At 39.4% G+C, this 19,519-nt stretch overlaps 1 protein-coding gene across 3 annotated transcripts in view; it reads left to right on the top strand.

Annotated features, from left to right (window-relative positions):
• MEIS1 (Meis homeobox 1) overlaps positions 1-19,519 on the top strand; it is a 124,928-nt gene that overhangs the window by 30,384 nt on the left and 75,025 nt on the right. For all 3 annotated transcript variants that reach the window (XM_075127210.1, XM_075127211.1, XM_075127212.1), the window contains one exon: positions 136-247. In XM_075127210.1, coding sequence (XP_074983311.1) covers positions 136-247 — 112 coding nt within the window. The remainder of the gene's footprint in view (positions 1-135; positions 248-19,519) is intronic.

Genomic DNA, 19,519 nt, shown 5'->3' with positions numbered 1-19,519 from the left:
TATAGATATGTTTTTGATTACTTTTGTAACCCTTTTTGGATAATCATGCATCAACTTGTAATATGGTCTCCTTAAATTAATGCAATAATCGGACGTTTGTTCTTAACCTCGTGCTTTAATTCTTGTATTCCACAGCCTTCCTGGAACAGAGATCATGATGACACAGCATCCACGCGTTCTGGAGGAACACCAGGGCCCTCCAGTGGGGGGCATACATCACACAGTGGCGACAACAGCAGTGAACAAGGTAGGAAAGTAATCTTTATTTCTTTGTCTCCTGGTAAAGAATAAGTGATCTGCATGTGCAGATTGGTCACTATGTCCTTTTGAAATGTGTAGAGACATTAGAGCTTTGTGCCTGGCATTGTCTGTCTTTTCTTTTGTATTGACTCATATCCCCCTGTCTTGAGGCAGTCAAAGGAGTTTGCACGTTTATTTCTTAAACCCTGCCAAAAGGCACACATTAGAACAACATATGTACCAAATTTGCAGTATGTTTTATTAAAATAAGCAACTAGAGCTTTTTGACATCAGAATGGTTAAAAGAAGAAATCTTCAAAAGCAAACATAATTAAGGTTGCAGAATTGAATGTTAATATTTTAAAGATGCTATTGAAACTTTTGTGCATATAAATATAAAAGTTTGCCTGCACATTGCACTAAATCTTACAATCAGTACTGTTTCCTCCCTCTGTGCCAATTTTTTGAATGCAGAAATGTTTTGTGGGAGAGCCAAACCAACTGGAGTAATTGACTTAACAGAAATAGTATGCACCTAGTTTGTGTTACTTGCTTTAGAAGTAGTGCATCCTACGAGTAATTAACACTGTCTTCTAAATTCAACATTTTAAAAACAGATGACTTAAAAATTAAAGCTGCATGTTCATACTTCTTTCTGAAGAGACCAACTGCAGTAGATTTTGTGTTTAATTTAATGCAATTAAAATTTTAAAAGAATCTTTAATCTGAATATAAAAGAGAGTGTTTTATTGAAGTTGACTCTGAACCCACAATAGGTATATACTTTTAAATCTGGGTTTATGATCCTGTTTCATTCAAGCACTGTTAGACAACAAAAGAATTATGTTTCCAAAAAAGATAGAACAACGCTGATTAGAATTGCAAAATCTACATGTAACAAGATTAGTTTTTAAACTAAAACAGTATATATATTTTTTATACCCATGGATGTATCTTACATTGTGAATTACATCTCTCTATAGAATTTTAAGTATTTGAAACACTTTACTGTTGAAAGAAAAGTTGCTGACTTCATCACAAGGATAGCCTAGTAAAAATGGGGCCTGGAATAGTAAACTGTTGCAGAGCTGAGGCTGAAACTGGTAACCTTCTGACCTCTGACTTTTACTGGAAAATGATATGCAACATAAATTCAAGGGGCCTCTTTTCTTTCAAGTATGTATACATATATATTATAGTGTCACCATTCACAATGCTGTCGTTAAGGTGGTGTCAGCACGTTCATTAGAGCCCCCTGTCTTCAGGAGTTAATTTTAAATCCTGTTGTGTGTGTTTTTTTTTTTTTTAAGGATGTAAGCTGCTGCAGGTTTCGGGGGGGCGGGGGCGGGGAATTGCTTTGAACTGAAACTTGGTATTTAAGATTTCTTAGCCAAGAATGAGATATTCTTATGTTGGGAGTGGTGGAAGTCTGTGTGTGGTGACGGGGTTTGAGGGGGGGAGGTGTTTGGAGAACTTTCATGGGGAGGGTTTTGAAAAGTGACTAGGCAATTTAGGAGTCCCATCTACTTGGGACTTGAGCTCCTAAATCCTTTAGATGCTTTTTGAAAATCTCTACTTAAAATGGGTTTGATTTTTTTTCAAAATGTGGCACATTATTAGTGTGTAATGTGTGTCAGTCATTTCTGTTATCTTAAAGTAAACTGACCAAAATATATGTTGCTCTCTTCCTGGGTCATTCCTAGTAGCCCAGTGTTTTGCATAAAGAATGAGGAGTACTTGTGGCACCTTAGAGACTACCCAATTTATTTGGGCATAAGTTTTGCATGTCATTTATAGCAAGGTGCATGCTATGAAGACAGAGAATGCAATTTTTCAAAAGTGCCTAGGTCCTATTGACATTCAATGGGAAGACTTTTAATGGAACTTAGACTCCTAAGTCACTTAGACACTTTTGAAAATTTTACCCAGAGTTTATAAAGAACTTTAATGAAATTGGAACTCAAGGTGCACTAGATCTTTGTAGAAGTGATGTGGTTTTTATAAACACATCAAGCGGAGTGCCCCAAGGGTCGGTCCTGGGGCCGGTTTTGTTCAATATCTTCATTAATGATCTGGAGGATGGCATGGACTGCACCCTTAGCAAGTTTGCAGATGACACTAAACTGGGAGGAGTGGTAGATATGCTGGAGGGTAGGGATAGGATACAGAAGGGCCTAGACAAATTAGATGATTGGGCCAAAAGAAATCTGATGAGGTTCAACAAAGACAAGTGCAGGGTCCTGTACTTAGGACGGAAGAATCCCATGCATTGCCCCAGACTAGGACCGAATGGCTAGGCAGCAGTTCTGCAGAAAAGGACCTAGTGGTTACAGTGGACAAGAAGCTGGATATGAGTTAACAGTGTGCCCTTGTTGCCAAGAAGGCTAACGGCATTTTGGGCTGTATAAGTAGGGGTGTTACCAGCAGATCGAGAAATGTGATCGTTCCCCTCTATTCGACATTGGTGAGACGTCACCTGGAGTACTGTGTCCAGTTTTGGGTCCCACACTACAACAAGTATGTGGAAAAATTGGAAAGCGTCCAGCGTAGAGCAACAAAAATGATTAGGGGACTGGAACACGTGACTTATGAGGAGAGGTTGAGGGAACTGGGATTGTTTAGTCTGCAGAAGAGAAGAATGAGGAGGGATTTGATAGCTGCTTTCAACTACCTGAAAGGGGGTTCCAAAGAGGATAGATCTAGACTATTCTCAGTGGTAGCGGATGACAGAACAAGAAGTAATGGTCTCAAGTTGCAGTGTGGGGGGGTTAGGTTGGATGTTAGGAAAAAAATTTTCACTAGGAGGATGGTGAAGCACTGGAATGGGTTATTAGGGAGGTGGTGGAATCTCCTTCCTTAAAGGTTTTCAAGGTCAGGCTCGACAAAGCCCTGGCTGGGATGATTTAGTTGGGGATTGGCCCTGCTTTGAGCAGGGGGTTGGACTAGATGACCTCCTGAGGTCCCTTCCAACTCTGATATTCTATCATTCTAAGAAGGATCATTGTGTTAAACTACTTGAAAGAGGAAACTAGGTATTCATAATAACTACTTATGCAGATTTCAGAGTAGCAGCCGTGTTAGTCTGTATTCACAAAAAGAAACGGAGTACTTGTGGCACCTTAGAGACTAACAAATTTATTTGAGCATAAGCTTTCGTGAGCTACAGCTCACTGGCTGTAGCTCACGAAAGCTTATGCTCAAATAAATTTGTTAGTCTCTAAGGTGCCACAAGTCCTCCTTTTCTTTTTACTTCTGCAAAGCAACTCTGTGGGCTTGTCTACACAAATGTTTACTTTGCCGAAAGCTGGGGTGTGAATCTACCATGCATTAGCCTGCTGTGTGCCAACTGTGTGGACCCTGTAGACACACACTAACAGTTCCTCAGTGTGCTTTGATCTACCCCGCTTTGAAATGCAAATAGATTAAAGTATACCACGGACTGTTAGTGCATGTCAGGAGGGTCACACAGATCATTAGTGCACAGCAGGCTAGTGAGGGATAAAATTCACACCCCAGCTTACTGTGACCTAAATGTTCGTGTTGACAAGCCCTGTTAGTGTGGACGTGTGGTAAACACAAATGGAGTGTCCACCCTTCAGATAGGGCTTGCCCCTGTGCTAGTTGAAGTGAATGGCAAAACTCCCATTTAATTCAAGGGTGCATAAAGCAGGATAGTGTAAGTCTGGGCATCTTGCACTTGCATTCGGTGCTAGCTCCTTCTGCACCAGCATGAGGTGTCGTTAGGGTTGCCAACTTTCTATTTGCAGAAAACCGAACACCTTGCCCCGCCCCTGGTCTCCTCCCTTTTCCGAGCCCATGGCCCCTGCTCATTCCATCCCCACTCTATCTGTTGCTCATTCTCACCCACTGTCACTCACTCGCTCATTTTCACCAGGCTGGGGAAAGGCGTTGGGGTGTGGGAGAGGGTGAGGGCTCCGGCTGGGGGTGTGGCTCTGGGGTGGGGCCGGAGATGAGGGGATTGGGGTGCAGGAGGAGGCTGGAGCGTGAGAGGGGGTGAGGGCTCCGGCTGGGGGTGTGGCTCTGAGGTGGGGCCAGAGATGAGGGGGTTAGGGTACAGGAGAGGGCTCTAAGCTGGGGTTGAGGTACAAGGGGGGGCTCCAGGCTGAGGCAGGGGGTTGGGGTGTGAGAGGGGGTACAGGCTCTGGGCTGAGGGTGTGGGCTCCAGGGTGGAGCTAGAAATGAGGGGTTCAGGGTGTGAGAGGGGGATCTGGACTGGGGCAGGGGGTTGGTGTGCGGGAGGGGTGAGGGTTCTGACTGGGGGTGCGAGCTCTGGGGTGGAGTTTCGGGTGCAGGAGGAGGCTCCAGGCTGAGACAAGGGATTGGGGTGTGGGAAGGGGTGAGGGCACCAGGCAGTGCTTACCTCAGGCGGCTCCCAGGAAGCAGCAACATCTCCCTCCATCACCTAGGCAGAGGCACGATCATGTGGCTCTGTGCGCTGCCCATGCCTGCACGTGCCACCCCTCAGATCCCATTGGCTGTGGTTCCTGGCCAATGGAAGCTGCTGAGCTGGTGCTGGGGGCAGGAGGCGTGGAGGTAGTGTGCAGAGCCTCTGTGGCTGCCCCTGTGCCTAGGAGCCAGAGGGAGATGCTGGCGGCTTCCTGGGAGTCGTGCGGAACTGCGTCGGGAGCCTGCCTGCACCGCCAACCAGACTTTTAACGGCCCGGTAAGCAGTCCTGACCGGAGCCACCAGGGTCCCTTTTCAACCGGCAAAAACTGGACACCTGGCCAAAGCTAGGTGTCGTGCAAGGAAAGTTTGAAAGTCAATGGCAGGCCAAGGAAAAGCTGATGGCAGTTTTGCCAACTCTTACAGTGTTTTTCTTGAAGCTCCTAGAGTCACGTGATTGTGAGAATTTCAGCTATCGTTTAAAAAAAGAAAATAAGTTTCCTGCTCTCCTGGTTGCAGAGAGTAAAGATTGAAACCTGAATCCTACAGGCTCAAAAGACAGAGGGCAAATACCTCCCTCCCCCCATCCCCCCAAAAATAAAATTATTATTTTTAAAATCTTGTGGGTTTTAATCAAATCTCATTATTTTGGGGGCCTGATTTGTGATTATAGAACACTTGGGGTTGGGTAATACTGCACTGAATCTGCAGTTAAGCAGCTTTATTGGCTATGCCCCTCTTCGAGATAGGAAGGCAAAGTAGTTATGGGGGCTACTGCAACAATAAAGCAGCAATACCCACCATGGAATGGGTCAAGTGCCACTACACAGTGTAGGGTAGAGAGGGGAAGATTCTGTCCCCACCACAGTCTTTGTGAAACAGAGAATTTGCCCCATAGTACATAAGCTGTATTATGTGCATTGGGTATAATGTATACATTTATATATCTGTGATTTCTTCACATTCGGCCAGAATTATTCTCTCTCGTAATATAAAATGCAATTGAAATATCTGTAAAGGTATTAACCCTGATGATCAAAATAGTAAAAATAAATAAATAAAATTACACTTGTTTCTTCAACCTATTTTCCTGCTTAACAGTGTAGTATGTATAGTACAAAACATCACCTGTGTTCACCCCCAGCTCCAACAGAGTTCAATATCCGCCGCAAAGGTATATCTAGCCCAGTATCCTGTCTTCCGACAGTGGCCAATGCCTGGTGTTTCAGAGGGAATCAACAGAACAGGCAATCATAGGTGCTTGTCATCCAGTCCCAGCTTCTGGCAAACAGAGGCTAGGGACACTCAGTACATGGTGTTGCATCCCTGCCCATCCTGGCCAATAGCCATTGCTGGACCTATCCTCCATGAACTTATCTAGTTCTTTTTTGAACCCTGTTATAGTCTTGGCCTTCACAACATCCCCTGGCAAGGAGTTCCACTGATTTGACTGTGTGTTGGGTGAAGAAGTACTTCCTTTTGTTTGTTTTAAACCTGCTGTCTATTAATTTCATTTGGCGACCCCCTAGTTCTTGTGTTAGGAGAAGGAGTAAATAACACTTCCTTATTTACTTTCTCCACATCAGTCATGATTTTATAGACCTCAGTCATATCCCCTCTTTAGTCGTCTCTTTTCCAAGCTGAAAAGTCCCAGTCTTATTAAACTCTCTTCATATGGCAGCCATTCTATACCCCTAATAATTTTTGTTATCCTTCTTTGTACCTTTCCAAATTCCAATATATATTTTTTGAGATGGGGCGACCATATCTACACGTGGTATTCAAGACGTGGGCATGGATTTCTGTAGAGGCATTATAATATTTTCTGTCTTATTATCTATCCCTTTCCTAATGGTTCCTTTGCAAATGTTCCTAATGATACATTTGCAGAAATGCATTTTTGTGGGTGTGGATGGGTTGTTTGACAACTGGATACAAAGATGTATGTGTGGGGCAGGTGGTAATAGAGTGTGTGTGTGTGTTGTGGGTGCACTCAGACTTGAAAGACAAGGTCTGATAGGCTTTAAAAGAAAAGTATCCATTTATATGTGTACATGTTTGTTCATCCTGTAGTCGTCTATTACGTATTTTTGGACAAGTTTTTTTAAAAGTGTCTCTTATTTACCTGATGCATCATTGCTTTTTTAATCCCTGTAATGTGTATCTTACAAGTTGTCTGAGTATTTATTTACAAAATCAACCAATCTCCCCTTCGAAAACATCCTTGGTGCTCTATCATTTTAAAGTCTTTTTTTGTAAAACGTAAATGCATTTACTTAGTAGGCAGCAATAATTCCTTAAAGCTGTTACAAAATTTGTTAGTCTCTAAGGTGCCACAAGTACTCCTTTTCTTTTTACAATCTATTGTGTAAATCCATATTTAACTGCTTGGGAGATGTCAGGAGGTATCGTGCCACTGAATAGCAGGATATGTTATTACATAGTTCTTTTGACACAGTTTCTTAGAATGGCTTGTTATTGTGTCAGTCATAGGATGGAATAGTTATAATATGGGTATGTCTAATAATGTTTTGAAAAAGATGTAAGGACTTACTCTGTCTTTGCTACATACTTACTATGTAAGACGTTTAGCAGCCTATTTTCAAATGCTTTCTGTGGTCTGAATTTTGGTTAACGTAGTGCTTTCTGGTGCAAAGAAAGCTCACTCTACCTTATGGAGAAGTGCTTGCAAAATTCTGTTTTAAAAAATGAGGTCAGTTTTTAGGTAGGGTTATGCAAAAAGAATCCCATAGTAGTAGAAGAACATAAGAACGGCCATACGGGGTCCGACCAATGGTCCATCTAGTCCAGTATCCTGTCTTCTGACCGTGGCTAGTCCTTTATTTTCTTTTGTTACATGCTTTAATTTAAAAAGGCTTTCGCTTGTTTTATGATTTTGCTGTTGTTTTAAAGAAGGCTCCTGAATAGAGAGATCTTGTATAAGCAATTTCAATCGAGTGAGGTTTTTTTAATGTTCATATTTAGCTATCCTGTACTGTTGAAAATCTATCAATGTCTTCTTTCTTGTTTAAGCCTCAGACCGAGTTCAAAATGTTGTGGTTTTTTTTAACCTCAGAATTATTGTTGCTCTTTTTAAGGTACTGACTAAAAAGCAATGATATTTCTTTCTAAAAATGTATCAATAGTTGCAATGTTTTTCTGGCTTTTGTCTGAGTTCAGGCAAACTATAGGCAAAAGGCAATTCCATTTATTATTGAAGGGAATCTCAAGGCAGTTGTTTCAAGCCTGTGAAGCCAGCAGGCAGAGCTGGATGAAGGGGGGAAAAAAGGGCCACATTATGTTCCAGATGACTGAGCAACGATTTATATACCAGCTCTCCTTTTTACATGAAGAAGAAAAGTAATAACAGCACAGACCCAGGCATTTGAAACAGTCAGATGTCCGATGACTAATGGGATAGGTGGGAAGGCGCTCTCTGATTGGATGTCTTAATGAGCACATTTCGCACAGAGTTTGGGCTGCAGTTCCCCTTGACCTTTGCCCTTTATTGACCGAACTGACACTTCATTTTTCACATACTTCCAATTATGGCTCAGCTTAAGTGTTGCCCTGCCTCCTTTATTTCTTTCCTATGGACGACTTGAGAATGGTTGAGGCCACAGAAGATATTTTAATTTGAAAAACTACCATAGCAATTCAGATTTAGGATGTAATCTGAAACTGCTGTCAGTCTGCAGGTTCCTTGATGAAAACAAAAGTTTTAATGTTTCCTGCTTAGCAATTTTTTAAAACAGGATTTTAAATAATACAAATGTTTTGTTAGGAACCCATGAAGACTAAACTTAAATATAAAGCAAGAACTCCTTTTGATTCTGGTGTTCTATTGGTCCAAGTGGTTTGAATGATATGTATTTGTTCACACCCACTCGGCTTTTTCTCAAGAGACTGTTTGTAGTGTTGCTCTGAAATGAAATTTGACTAACAATCTCTTCATTGACTGGAAAAAAGGAAAACATAATTGTACTAACAGTTCTTAAGCCTTTTGACCATTGTGTAGCATTATTTGTTGTTTTGGTAACGTTTAATGTGTGAATGCAAATTAAAGCGTGCCTTGGTGTGTTGCTTTGAGAGATGTAGTAAATGATGCGCTGAAAGTAAGAGGCAGGTATAATGAAGGTGCAGAAGGCTCCTGAATCTATGGTTGCCTTTGTTATCGAGAGATCCATTTTACAGTGTTCCATAACACAAATGTGTGTGTATTCCAGCTTAGATGACATTCACAGGATTGTTTCAAAGCAGAAATTTGTACAAGTTTTGGTTTTTTTGGCTGACCTATCAAATGTGAGTTACATTAGTAACATCCAGAATAGAATAAATTCTCAAACTGTGCAGGTGGGTGGATTTTAAAAAAAACAGAACAAAGGCTAGTAAGACCTAACCCACCTGCATGGTGTCATTGAATTTCATGACATGTATTTTGCTAGAAACTTTGTCATGTGAAGTTCACCCGAATAATAAGCAGGTATATTACCTGTGTACTAGCAGTGATTGCTTTGCATTTAAATACATGGAAAGTATATCTGCAATTATTTACATCCACAGAGTGGTCCCTAAAACACAGAAGTATTTATCTCAAAAATGTCTGAAATGTTACCTACTTTATTATGTAGCCCTGTGGCATAGTAATAGCATGGCATATTTTTATTATAATATGGTAATAAAAGAATATGTAAAAGGCAGACAAAGGTTCTGCCTTTTCAGTAAGGTGACCCCTGTTACCAAGTAACTGCTTTACTTATGAGCTTATTAAAAACTCAAAAAATGAGCTTTTCATACTTCACAGGCATTGATGTGAAAATGAGCTGTCCTGTGCGTAGTTTTCTTGATCATTTTTAGAACAATTGATTAGCCAAAGAGCTGCTGTCATTAGTTGACATTGACTGATAGCAATTTGTCACAAGCTCCGAAGGTCAGCCAGACAGTGGAAGCTTCGGCTTGTCTTTGATTGACCTTTACTGATGCCATTATCATGGGATTGGTTAGACTAGATGTGACCCTCAATTGAAAAAGACATGGCATTAGTCAACAGGGGCTGTTCCCAGTATTTTCTAGTTATTTATATATTGTGAATCTTGAATAGGTCTAATCTCTCTCTCTCTTCTTACCACCCACCCACCCCCCCTGGCCCGTGTCCAGCAGGTGCTTTGCTTTAATTCAGCATCTACACCTGTGTGTCTGTCTTGGCACAAGATAGATTTTTTTTTTTAAGAGAAACTTGAACTGTTGGGGTGAGTTTATAACATTTTAACCTACGTACGCATTCTTCAGCTGCATCAGAATTAATTATTTTTCTCTCTCTAGAATCATGTTTTATTTTTTTAACATTGATTGAATAGCTGAGAATTATGCTAATAATGACATGATGTAAATTCATCATTCAGCTGTAAAGCCGGAGGGTGTGAAGCTATTATTTATTATTATTATTTTGGTGGTCTTGTCATTCTTGATCAGCTGTTGCAGTTAGACTTCACGGAGACTTTTAATACTGCTGTTTCAGCCATACAGGGTTACATTTTCAGAATGGTGCATTGTAAACAATCTACAAGCTTCATGCACGGTAGTGAAAATGTATCCTATTCTGTGCTCAGGATCTCTTCTGATAATGTATTTAAAAATAAGAGTTTTCTGTGTTATTAATAGCCTCTTTCATATTTTTTGACAACATGGCAACATTAGCCTTAAACTCATTAATTGTATTTGTTTTGTTTAATTTGTGGATAGCATAGTCTTAGGGCTTGTCTACATGGGAAAGTTAGTGTGGGGTAATCTAGAATGTGAATTTAAAGTGTACTAACTATTCTGCACTAACTCCCAGTGTGGATGCTCTTACTTTGCTCTGAGTGTCTTTGTGAAGTTTAGCTTAATACACTTTCAAAGTGAATTTAAGCTAAACTACACAAAGGCACTCTTAGTGCAGATTAAGAGTGTTTACATGAGGAGTTTGTGAAGGGTAGCTAGTGCACACTACCTACTTCTGGCTTTTTCCCCTTGTAGAAAAGCCCATAAACTAATTACTCTCACAGTAAAACCTTCCCTTTCTCCAACTACCCTTTTTCAGCAAACATTAGTTACACTGAGACACTTAGAACTTCTTTTTTCAGGTCAGCTAACATATATAATAAACATTAAAAAAAATCCACACAATTTGGCACAGTTTAACTGGAATTTCAATCTCTGCTCCGGAAAAGTCTCAAATTGAATGGAGGGTTACTTACTTAAGATGGCAGATTCTTCAAGTTGAAGCTGTAGTTATCACCGGAGGGTTGAAAGTGGGAAAACTTATTTTTGGGGCTGTCCACAGTTAACGTGGCTTTAGGAATAGAATTTTCTGAATTCCTTGTCCTTCTATAATCAAGCACAAAATTCATGTGAGAGGTATTTTTTTAAAAAGGCCTTTTTTTGGCAAGTGACCTAAAATAATACATGACTCTTGTATTAAACATGTGTCACAGTGCACAAATGTATGCATGTGCAGGTGTTTATAGATAAAATATGGCTCTGATACTGCATTCAGATCTACACAAGTGGACCCCTGTGTCTGTGCAGAGCCTTGCTTGGGCACAGCAGTGTGCTCACACAGATCTCATTGCATAAATGGTGCTAAAGTCTTGCATAGATTGCATTTCCTTAGCAAAAGAGTAAACAGTGGGGAAAATAATACCACATGCAAGATAAGATTTTAGGGTCTGAGTCCATCAAAAGCACATAGGTTCATGCATAAGTGGAGCCTTAGTCTCCTACTTGGATTAAACAGAGGAATGAATCTTAGTCACAAGTAATTACATAAGTAGATAAAATGGTGTTTGGGGTTCTAGACATTCCTTATTAACAATAGTAGGAGTCACGACTTCTGTATTTTGGGTGATCAGTTTAGTGTGATTTTTACTGATCATATTTTTTCTATAAATTTAAGTCCTATATCTTTTGAGGTGCTGAGCCTTTTCTGAGCTTGGCACCTCGCAGCAGTCACTCAATATTTAGGGCTGCATACTATTCTCAGTCTTCATAAGCAACCCCTCTTGGCATCAATGAGTAGGTGGCTTTCAGTTTGAATGTTCTGTAGGATCCTTTCCATCAGGCAAGTTTTGGGGTGTTTTTTTTTTAAAAAAAGCTAGTGTTTTTGAAATTATGATAAAGTATTTTCAAAAGCAGTGACCACAATTTTTAAAAGAATGAGTATGGATGTAAACCCACAAATAGCTGTTGATGAATGTGGTGCAACAGGGCAGTAGCATTTGGCTGTTCTGTGTAACACCATTTTTTATTTAAATAAAAAAAAATAGAAATATTCCAAAACTATAAATTGCTATTAGATGTAGAAGATAAGATATTTAGCAAGCTTTTTATTTTTTATTCTGATGAGTCATTGTTAATGCTACTATGTATTTGTTGGTAAAAACCTGAGAGCAGACATAGTTAGTATTTTCTCACCCTTACTACCTCAGCGGTGGGAATGGTTTGAGAATATTCATCCAGATTTGACAGGTGATTGCTTCTATAAATGAATGCACTCAGATCATAATTGTTGCAACAGAATTGTTTGATTACCTGGCAGTAGCCTCTTTCTCTGTGATAGCTTTTGGATCACCTGTTTGTTGAGAGCATTTGACAGGCCTCATGTTTATTACCCAATTGAATGTCAGTAGCAATTGCAGCTAAAGATAAACGAAAATGCAAGTACTTGTTGACCTTGACTTTTTTCCACGAGATATTGGACTTGATGGCTCTATTGCTCTTGAGCTGATAAGAGTTATAAACAGTAGTTTAAGGGAAATGTTTTATTCCCAGAGGAAAATACCATGTTGCTGTGGGAAATGGCATCTAACTCGTGCCCTTTGCCAAGTTCACTTGGTTCACCTTTGCTTAGGCTGTGGGAAAATAAAATAAGAAGTTCCCTTTTTCTGACTTTAATATCTCTGCAAACATGAATTCCTACCCTTTTTGTGAAGTTTTGTTGGCAGACTACATGAAATATAAAATAAGCAAGAGACCTTTCTGTATTTATAATGTGCTATAATGAGGATTTTGATTCTTCCCCATTTCAAATTTGATTTGATATTACAGAGATGGAGCAGTGCTTCCTCCATATATTCTATGGGAAGTTTAATACATTTATAACATAAGTGTATTTGAGCTGTTGGCAAACAACACTGCAGTCGTACTTTCTCAGGCCATGGTCTGGTTAGATCTTACAAGCTGAATAGGGGTGCTCTACCCTGCTAGTTCCAGGAAAACCAGGATGTTGCAGGATGGGGTGATGACGATTCAGTATGTGACACACTGCCCTATGAGTCAGTACTGAACCATTTCTACGCATAGGGTTGTTTGGCACTGATGCTATTGGATATGCTATCTTTTGGATGAGATGTTTCAATGCTTCTGGTAATTAAAGGTACCATGCAACTTTCTGTAAGAGGAGGAGTATTCTCCATGGTGTCCTGGCCAAATTTCAGTTTAGATAACTATTACCTACTTTTAAATTTCTCCTGCAATTTCAGTTACCTCTGCTTTTCCGTTTGTTTTTCTATACTCGTTGCGTAACATTGCTGTGTGCTGTCAAGTGAATGCTGTGCTCCAGCAAGCATTGGCGGGATGATTTGTATTGGTATATAAGGCCTGATTCTGCTCCCCGTGGAGCCAATGGAAAAGCTCATTGACCTCAGTGGGAGTAGGATTTGGTCAAAAGTTTACAATACGCTTTTGGATGCTTCAGGATGAAAGGCACTATGTAAACATAAGATGTGATTATTATAACAATCTATAGAATAAGAAAAACAAGCTCTTCCAGAGTCAACAGCTGTTCTGATAAACTCTATACAGTGTTGTAGAAGCTTGTTAAGGCACAATGGCAATAGATTAATCATTCCCAGTGCTACTATGTTCCTACAAACTAGGATCTTATTGTGTAGTTTTCAAAGGGTAAGGTTAAAATTTCTTTGAGAAAATGCCCCTTCTAATCCATACTGTAATGCCTGTTAACAGGGATACTCTAACTCGTGTTTCTTCAGTATCATCTCGTTTGGAAGGATTAAAATGAGCAAATACATAGGCATGTCTTTATTTATGAACAAATTGGGAGTGTCTCTTCTGACATGGTGTAATTAAAAAAAAAATTAAGATAAGGCAGCCCCTGTTATTTTTATCTGGAGAAGAGTGCATTTGCAATGTTGCACTTGTGTTCTGTTAGAGACCATTTATTGCTGTCCTGGTGGCCCAGTGGCTAATGTCATGAAGAATACCAGGGTTGGAGTCCTGATTTCTCTTTCCTCGGGGCTGGTATGGGGTAGGAGTGCTGTGACTAAGGAAATGCCTCGTGTTACTCTAGGAGACCTCTAGGTACCACCAGTAAGACCAGATGATTGGAAGACTGGAATATCCTTAGTTGTCCATGTAGTGTCTGTTTCTCATAGTCTCTTCCTCCTCCATTTATCTCTGTCACGACTTCACCCATTCCCATATTGTCTGTGTTCCCTCCAGATAATTTCCTTGCCACTCTGCTTGTTTTAACAGCAACAAGAGAGTGAGGACTTCAGAGCTCAGGAATTTAGTCACCTTTACTTTGCCACAGCTCTTGTGAGCTGGGTGGTTGTGAAAGAAGCATTAGAGGAGGGAAGAACCCATGGAGTTTGGGGGTAGAAAACTGGGATAGAAGCACAATGAGGAGGTGAAGAGACAGTATAGTGGAGTGGCATTTCCTGCTATGTCTCCCCTTGTGTGTGGTAGAATAATGGTTCTTTGCCCTGATTGTTACATATTATATGGGGGGGTAATTCATCCCTGTGTAGGGGGTCAGCACAAAGCCTACCAGTATGCACCACTGACAAACTCAAAATAAGACCCAGTTGAGACTTAACTGGTGCATAAACCATATTTTAGCCCCCTGAATAGGGGCTAGTGTCATCCTGCATGTGTAGTGTTAGATAAGAATAGTCCAGGACCTATGTACTGTTGATAAGCTTCAGAAGAAGATATAGCTTAGCTTTGTCTTGTTAATAAATGCAAGTCATGAAACAAGGCTTATAGGGTTAGTGAAAAGTAGAATGTAGTGTAGAGGATCCTTAGCTGTCTGAGTGAGATGCAGAAAGAATCCACCAACAGCACCCTAGGAGAAATGCCAAGAACGTGCTAGTGACTCAGGAAGCAAATGTTAACCCTGAATTCCATGTCACTTACAATGTATACAAAGCATTGATACTTTTCGCATTCATAAACCAAGGAAGAGCGATAACGCTGCTCGTATCGGAAAGGCTGGTCCCATTTTGTATATTTTTAGGTCATATTTAAGTAGAACATTGTTTTTAAGATTGTGTAGAAGATCTGACTGATCCAGCCGATATCTCAGAACTAGTTCTTAAAAAGCAGGTGACAAATTTAGTCTGTATCTTTTTCATATGGTAGAAAAGAGGCAGTCAGGTGGGGTGGAAATATTGCGCCTATGCTGCACTCCCCAAAATGCGTGCAGTTTACGCTCTCCCACTTCTCCATGGCAGGAGCCATAGAGGGGTGGTTCCAAGCAGGCTTTGGGGCAAAGATGTAGTCCAGCATTTTTCCTATGTGCTCTCTGGCCCAGCCACTCCAAATCCCATGCTGATGAATCCTGCCCTTGTCCAGAATCCCTTATCTAAGAGATTCTACATAAGACTGTGGCTTGGTTAAAAAAAAAACAACATATGGAGCCACATTAATACGGCTTTCAAATTAATATAGATCTCTCTACTCCAAAAAACCAGGTAGGCCGAGCATTTGTCCCTAACTGTATTTTTCATAGCAGGTTGTAGCTAAAACAATCACTGTGTTTTGTCAGCTAGTAACCAGTCTTGTAATTTAAGTTGAGCCACAGAAGTCTTTGAAAGATAGCATATGTATTTTTTCCCCAGTGTTAGTAAACTTGTTGCACTGTCAGCGCTATAAATAAGGTGGTACAGTATGCATGTTCATGGTGTACACTAGCTTTGCAGTTGCCTTCAGATTTCCTTTAGAAAAAAGGAAAGGATATTGTGTTAAGTGTCAAGGTTTTATAGCTGTGTGGTACAAATCAAGCAATCACATTGACATTTGTTTGTCACCACAGATTTAATCTATTAAAAACAAACTGAATAACCATAATTCAGCAGGTTGAAGAGAGGCATAGGGGCAACAGGGGGCTCAATTGGATACAGTTTAGCCAAATTTTGGAAGAAATGTGCAGCTGAATGACAGCTGACCGGCTGACAAACAGTGAGAAGAAAAGGGAGCAGGAGCTCGAATGCTCCAGTAAATATAAACCACTGACAATTTATGTGCCAGTATATGTTTTCTGTAAAGTTAATCCTGCTTGAGTTTTTGCTAGTATTTGATGAGAAGATTATACTGACACGTACCAACTAAAAGGGATGTATTATTTGAACCTCTTTCTATTGTTCTGTTTTTATCATTGTTTGTCTAAAAAGTCTTTGAAGGAGTTAGTTGGTAGCTGCTTTCTTGTTTAAACAGCAAATCTACTTTTCGTGGTATATCCCCTTAATTTAATCCCAACCAAGTACACATTTAACAATTGCCAGTAACAATGCACATAGTACTAAGCACATTATTAATAAAAGTTGCATATTGTATTAACTCTCTAGCAAGATAATTATATTTTATTTTTTAATGTCATAACGTACAACTTTGCAGCATGACATTCCCTATAAAGCATTTTGTATGGATTAGGATGCTATATACAAATCATATGTATTGAATTTGTGTTTATTGCTAATACGTTAACTTTTTTTACTGCTGGAGTTGGTTTAGGTGAAATTACTATATTAATTTAAAAGTGCCTCTCAAGTTGATAAATATAAACTCAATATTAAAAATATTAATTCTTTAATCAATTTGCTTGAATATTGGAGGCTAGCCAAGGCTGGAATTAGAATTGTATTAGGTATATCATACTGCTCTGAATATTCTATATAGCGCTGAAAAAGCATTGTGCTAATTTTAGCTTACAAAGAGGATGAAGATAAACTGCCTACTGCTAGTTTGCCATATGCCATCCTGGTGATAATATTCAAGTTCACGTTATTCTACAGAGTCTCGTATTGTTTCAGTGAGAGAAAACTGGAAAAGAGTTAAGCAAATTTCTGCTCAGTAAGTGTGTGTGAAATAATGAAGTAAAACAAATCTCAAATGCTGGTAGATGAAATCTGCTAAATTTATTTTGGTTTTATTGACTTTCCTGGGAGCCAGCAATTTGTTTTGGTATATATTTGATCCAATTTTATCTGTTTCTCACATGTAAATCTTAGAATCAATATGTATAAAAATTGATCTTTTTCAGGGACACACAAATGTAGTCTAAGTTGCTTTAGCACTGTTTAAAAGACTGCTGTTCTTTAAGCCCAATAGGAGAATAAAGTCTCTGCTCAACTGATTTTTAAAATGGTACCTTTAGAGCCTTTTGTTTTGCTTTGAGATTTTTTTAAAATGCAAAATCCATTGCATTTCCATATTTGGAGGATTCCTCTTCTACTGTTTCGCCTAAGAGTGTTTGACCTATTTATTTGTCACTGAGACCACTCCACAGTGCAAAACCGAGAGAAATCCAATGTGGATAGAGGGTTTGTAGATGAAACAGATTGTGATATGGGTTTTAGAGGACTAGGTGGAAGCTTTGTGTTAACAACAACTGGTGAAAAGCTTGACCTTTAAGTGACCTAGGTCAAACAAACCCCCCACTGAAGAGTCCTGTTTTGACATAGATACCTGTTTGGTGAGGGAGGGAGATAAAGTGTGGAGAAGGAAGAAAGATAAAGTAACTCTGTTGACCTGGAAACTTTTAAGTATTAAAAGTTAACACATGGGATGAATAATACAGAGCTGATAATATTTATGTAACCATGTATCTATCTAGTATTACTTCTAGAAGGCTATAGTAGATACCAGCAAATTGATTTACAAGTACCAAACCAGTCTTAAACGGTGATGGAGTGGATTATATTTTACGATCTGGCTAGTGCCCATGTTTGAAAGTGTAATATGATACAGGTTGCAACTTAAATAGTTGAGTAAGTTTCACTGATCAAAATATTTGATAAAGTGTAAAGTAAAAGATCTGGCAATAAGAGATGGCAAGTCTGCTATTGTCTCTTCCTACAATGCTTTTATAGAGGTTTTCACAGGAACAAATATGTTTAAGTAAATAAAAGCAAAATAGTACTGCTGGTCCATATCATGGTAGCACACATGCTTACGAGTCAACTTGGGCAGGAAACCAGTTAGGTCTGTTCCATACTGTTTCCATTGCATCTTTATCACTCTAGTTCATTGTTTGCCACTGAGTAGTTAAAACTCCACTTTCCAAGTAAAAGCTTCCTGTTTCTTTCTTTTAAATTTAGTTTGTCTAAACACAAACTCGATATCTATCAAGGAGGCTGTTTATAGAGGGGGGAAAAGAGCAAGAAGAAATGATAATAAAATTACAAAACTTTACAGTTCAAAAAAACTAGTGGCTCCTGGTAAATTCAAAGATTTCCCCCCACCCCCCAAATAGTCAATGGCAGAAAGTTAATGTGCAATTCCTACAAATTTATGTATTCTTATACATAGACTACAAATATACAAAGACTACAGTCCTTGTAGTCTTTATATACAAGACTACAGTCCTTGTATATACAAGACTACAGTCTTATACAGTCTTGTATATACAGTCCTTGTATATACAAGAGTACAGTCCTTGTATATTAATGGGGGGGAGTTCAAATTTATCCTTCCTTCACTGAATAACTTTAGAGGAAAAAATGAAGTCTGTCTTGCATATAAACAAAGTTGTGTATATGTTATAGCCACAATTGTAGTGCACCTACAATATCCTTGGTTGTAGTGTACTCCATATTGCTCTGTGCAAGATCCAGCATCAGAAGTGTGTGTTTGCTTTTGGTCACTTTTTAATTTTTTTTAAAACTGACATTGACTATGTGGCCTAAGAGAGCATCAAAAGCTTTAGGTAAAGAATATAGGTCTTTAAAGACGGACATTCTTTTTCTTTTAAAGATGAAATTCACCCTTGGTATAGAACAATGGCTCTCAACCGTACCAGACTACTGTATCCCTTTCAGGAGTCTGATTTTTCTTGGAATCTGAAATCCCCAAGTTTCACTTCACTTGAAAACTACTTACTTACAAAATCAGACATAAAAATACAAATGTGTCACAGTACACTATTACTGAAAAGTTGCTTACTTTCTCATTTTTACCATGGAATATAAGTACTGTACTTACATTTAAATGTATAGTGTGTAGAGCAGTGTAAACAAGTCATTGTCTGTATGAAATTTCAGTTTGTACTGACTTTGTTAGTAGATTTTATGTTGTAAAACTAGGCAAATATCTAGATGAATTGATGTACCCTCTAGAAGACCTCTGTGTACCCCAAAGGGTACGCATACCCTGCTTAAGAACCACTGGTATAGAGAACCAAGATAAGAAACTCTACACCATGTAAGCCCAGTAGGTGGCCTCGTTGTTGGTGGGCAGGGGAGGGGAAATAGGACCTCTGCAACTCCTGTATGTCCCTGAGGAGATCAGGTGAAGGCTGGTTAATCTGGTATTTGACAATGAGCAATCTCTGACTCTCTGCACCGCAGTTTACCCATCATCACAACCCCCAAGCATTCAAAAATCATGAGTCAGGTCTGACAAAATCTTGAGGTGTGTTTTTTTTTTTTAAATAAGTTTGGGGTTCTCTTCATTGCCTTCTATGTTTGAGCCTTCAGGATTCCTGTTCTCAAGCTTTTCTCCACAGCCATGAGGACTCTCTGCTTGCCCTTTTTACTTTTTAAGTGAAAGCTAAGATTCTCATTTGACTCCAGGCGCGGGACACTTTTAAATAAAAAT

Source organism: Caretta caretta, chromosome 3 (assembly GCF_965140235.1).
Source record: "Caretta caretta isolate rCarCar2 chromosome 3, rCarCar1.hap1, whole genome shotgun sequence".
NCBI lineage: Eukaryota > Metazoa > Chordata > Testudines > Cheloniidae > Caretta > Caretta caretta.
The sequence above is the reverse complement of the archived record's forward strand: the minus strand, read 5'-3'. Positions and strand labels throughout refer to the sequence as shown.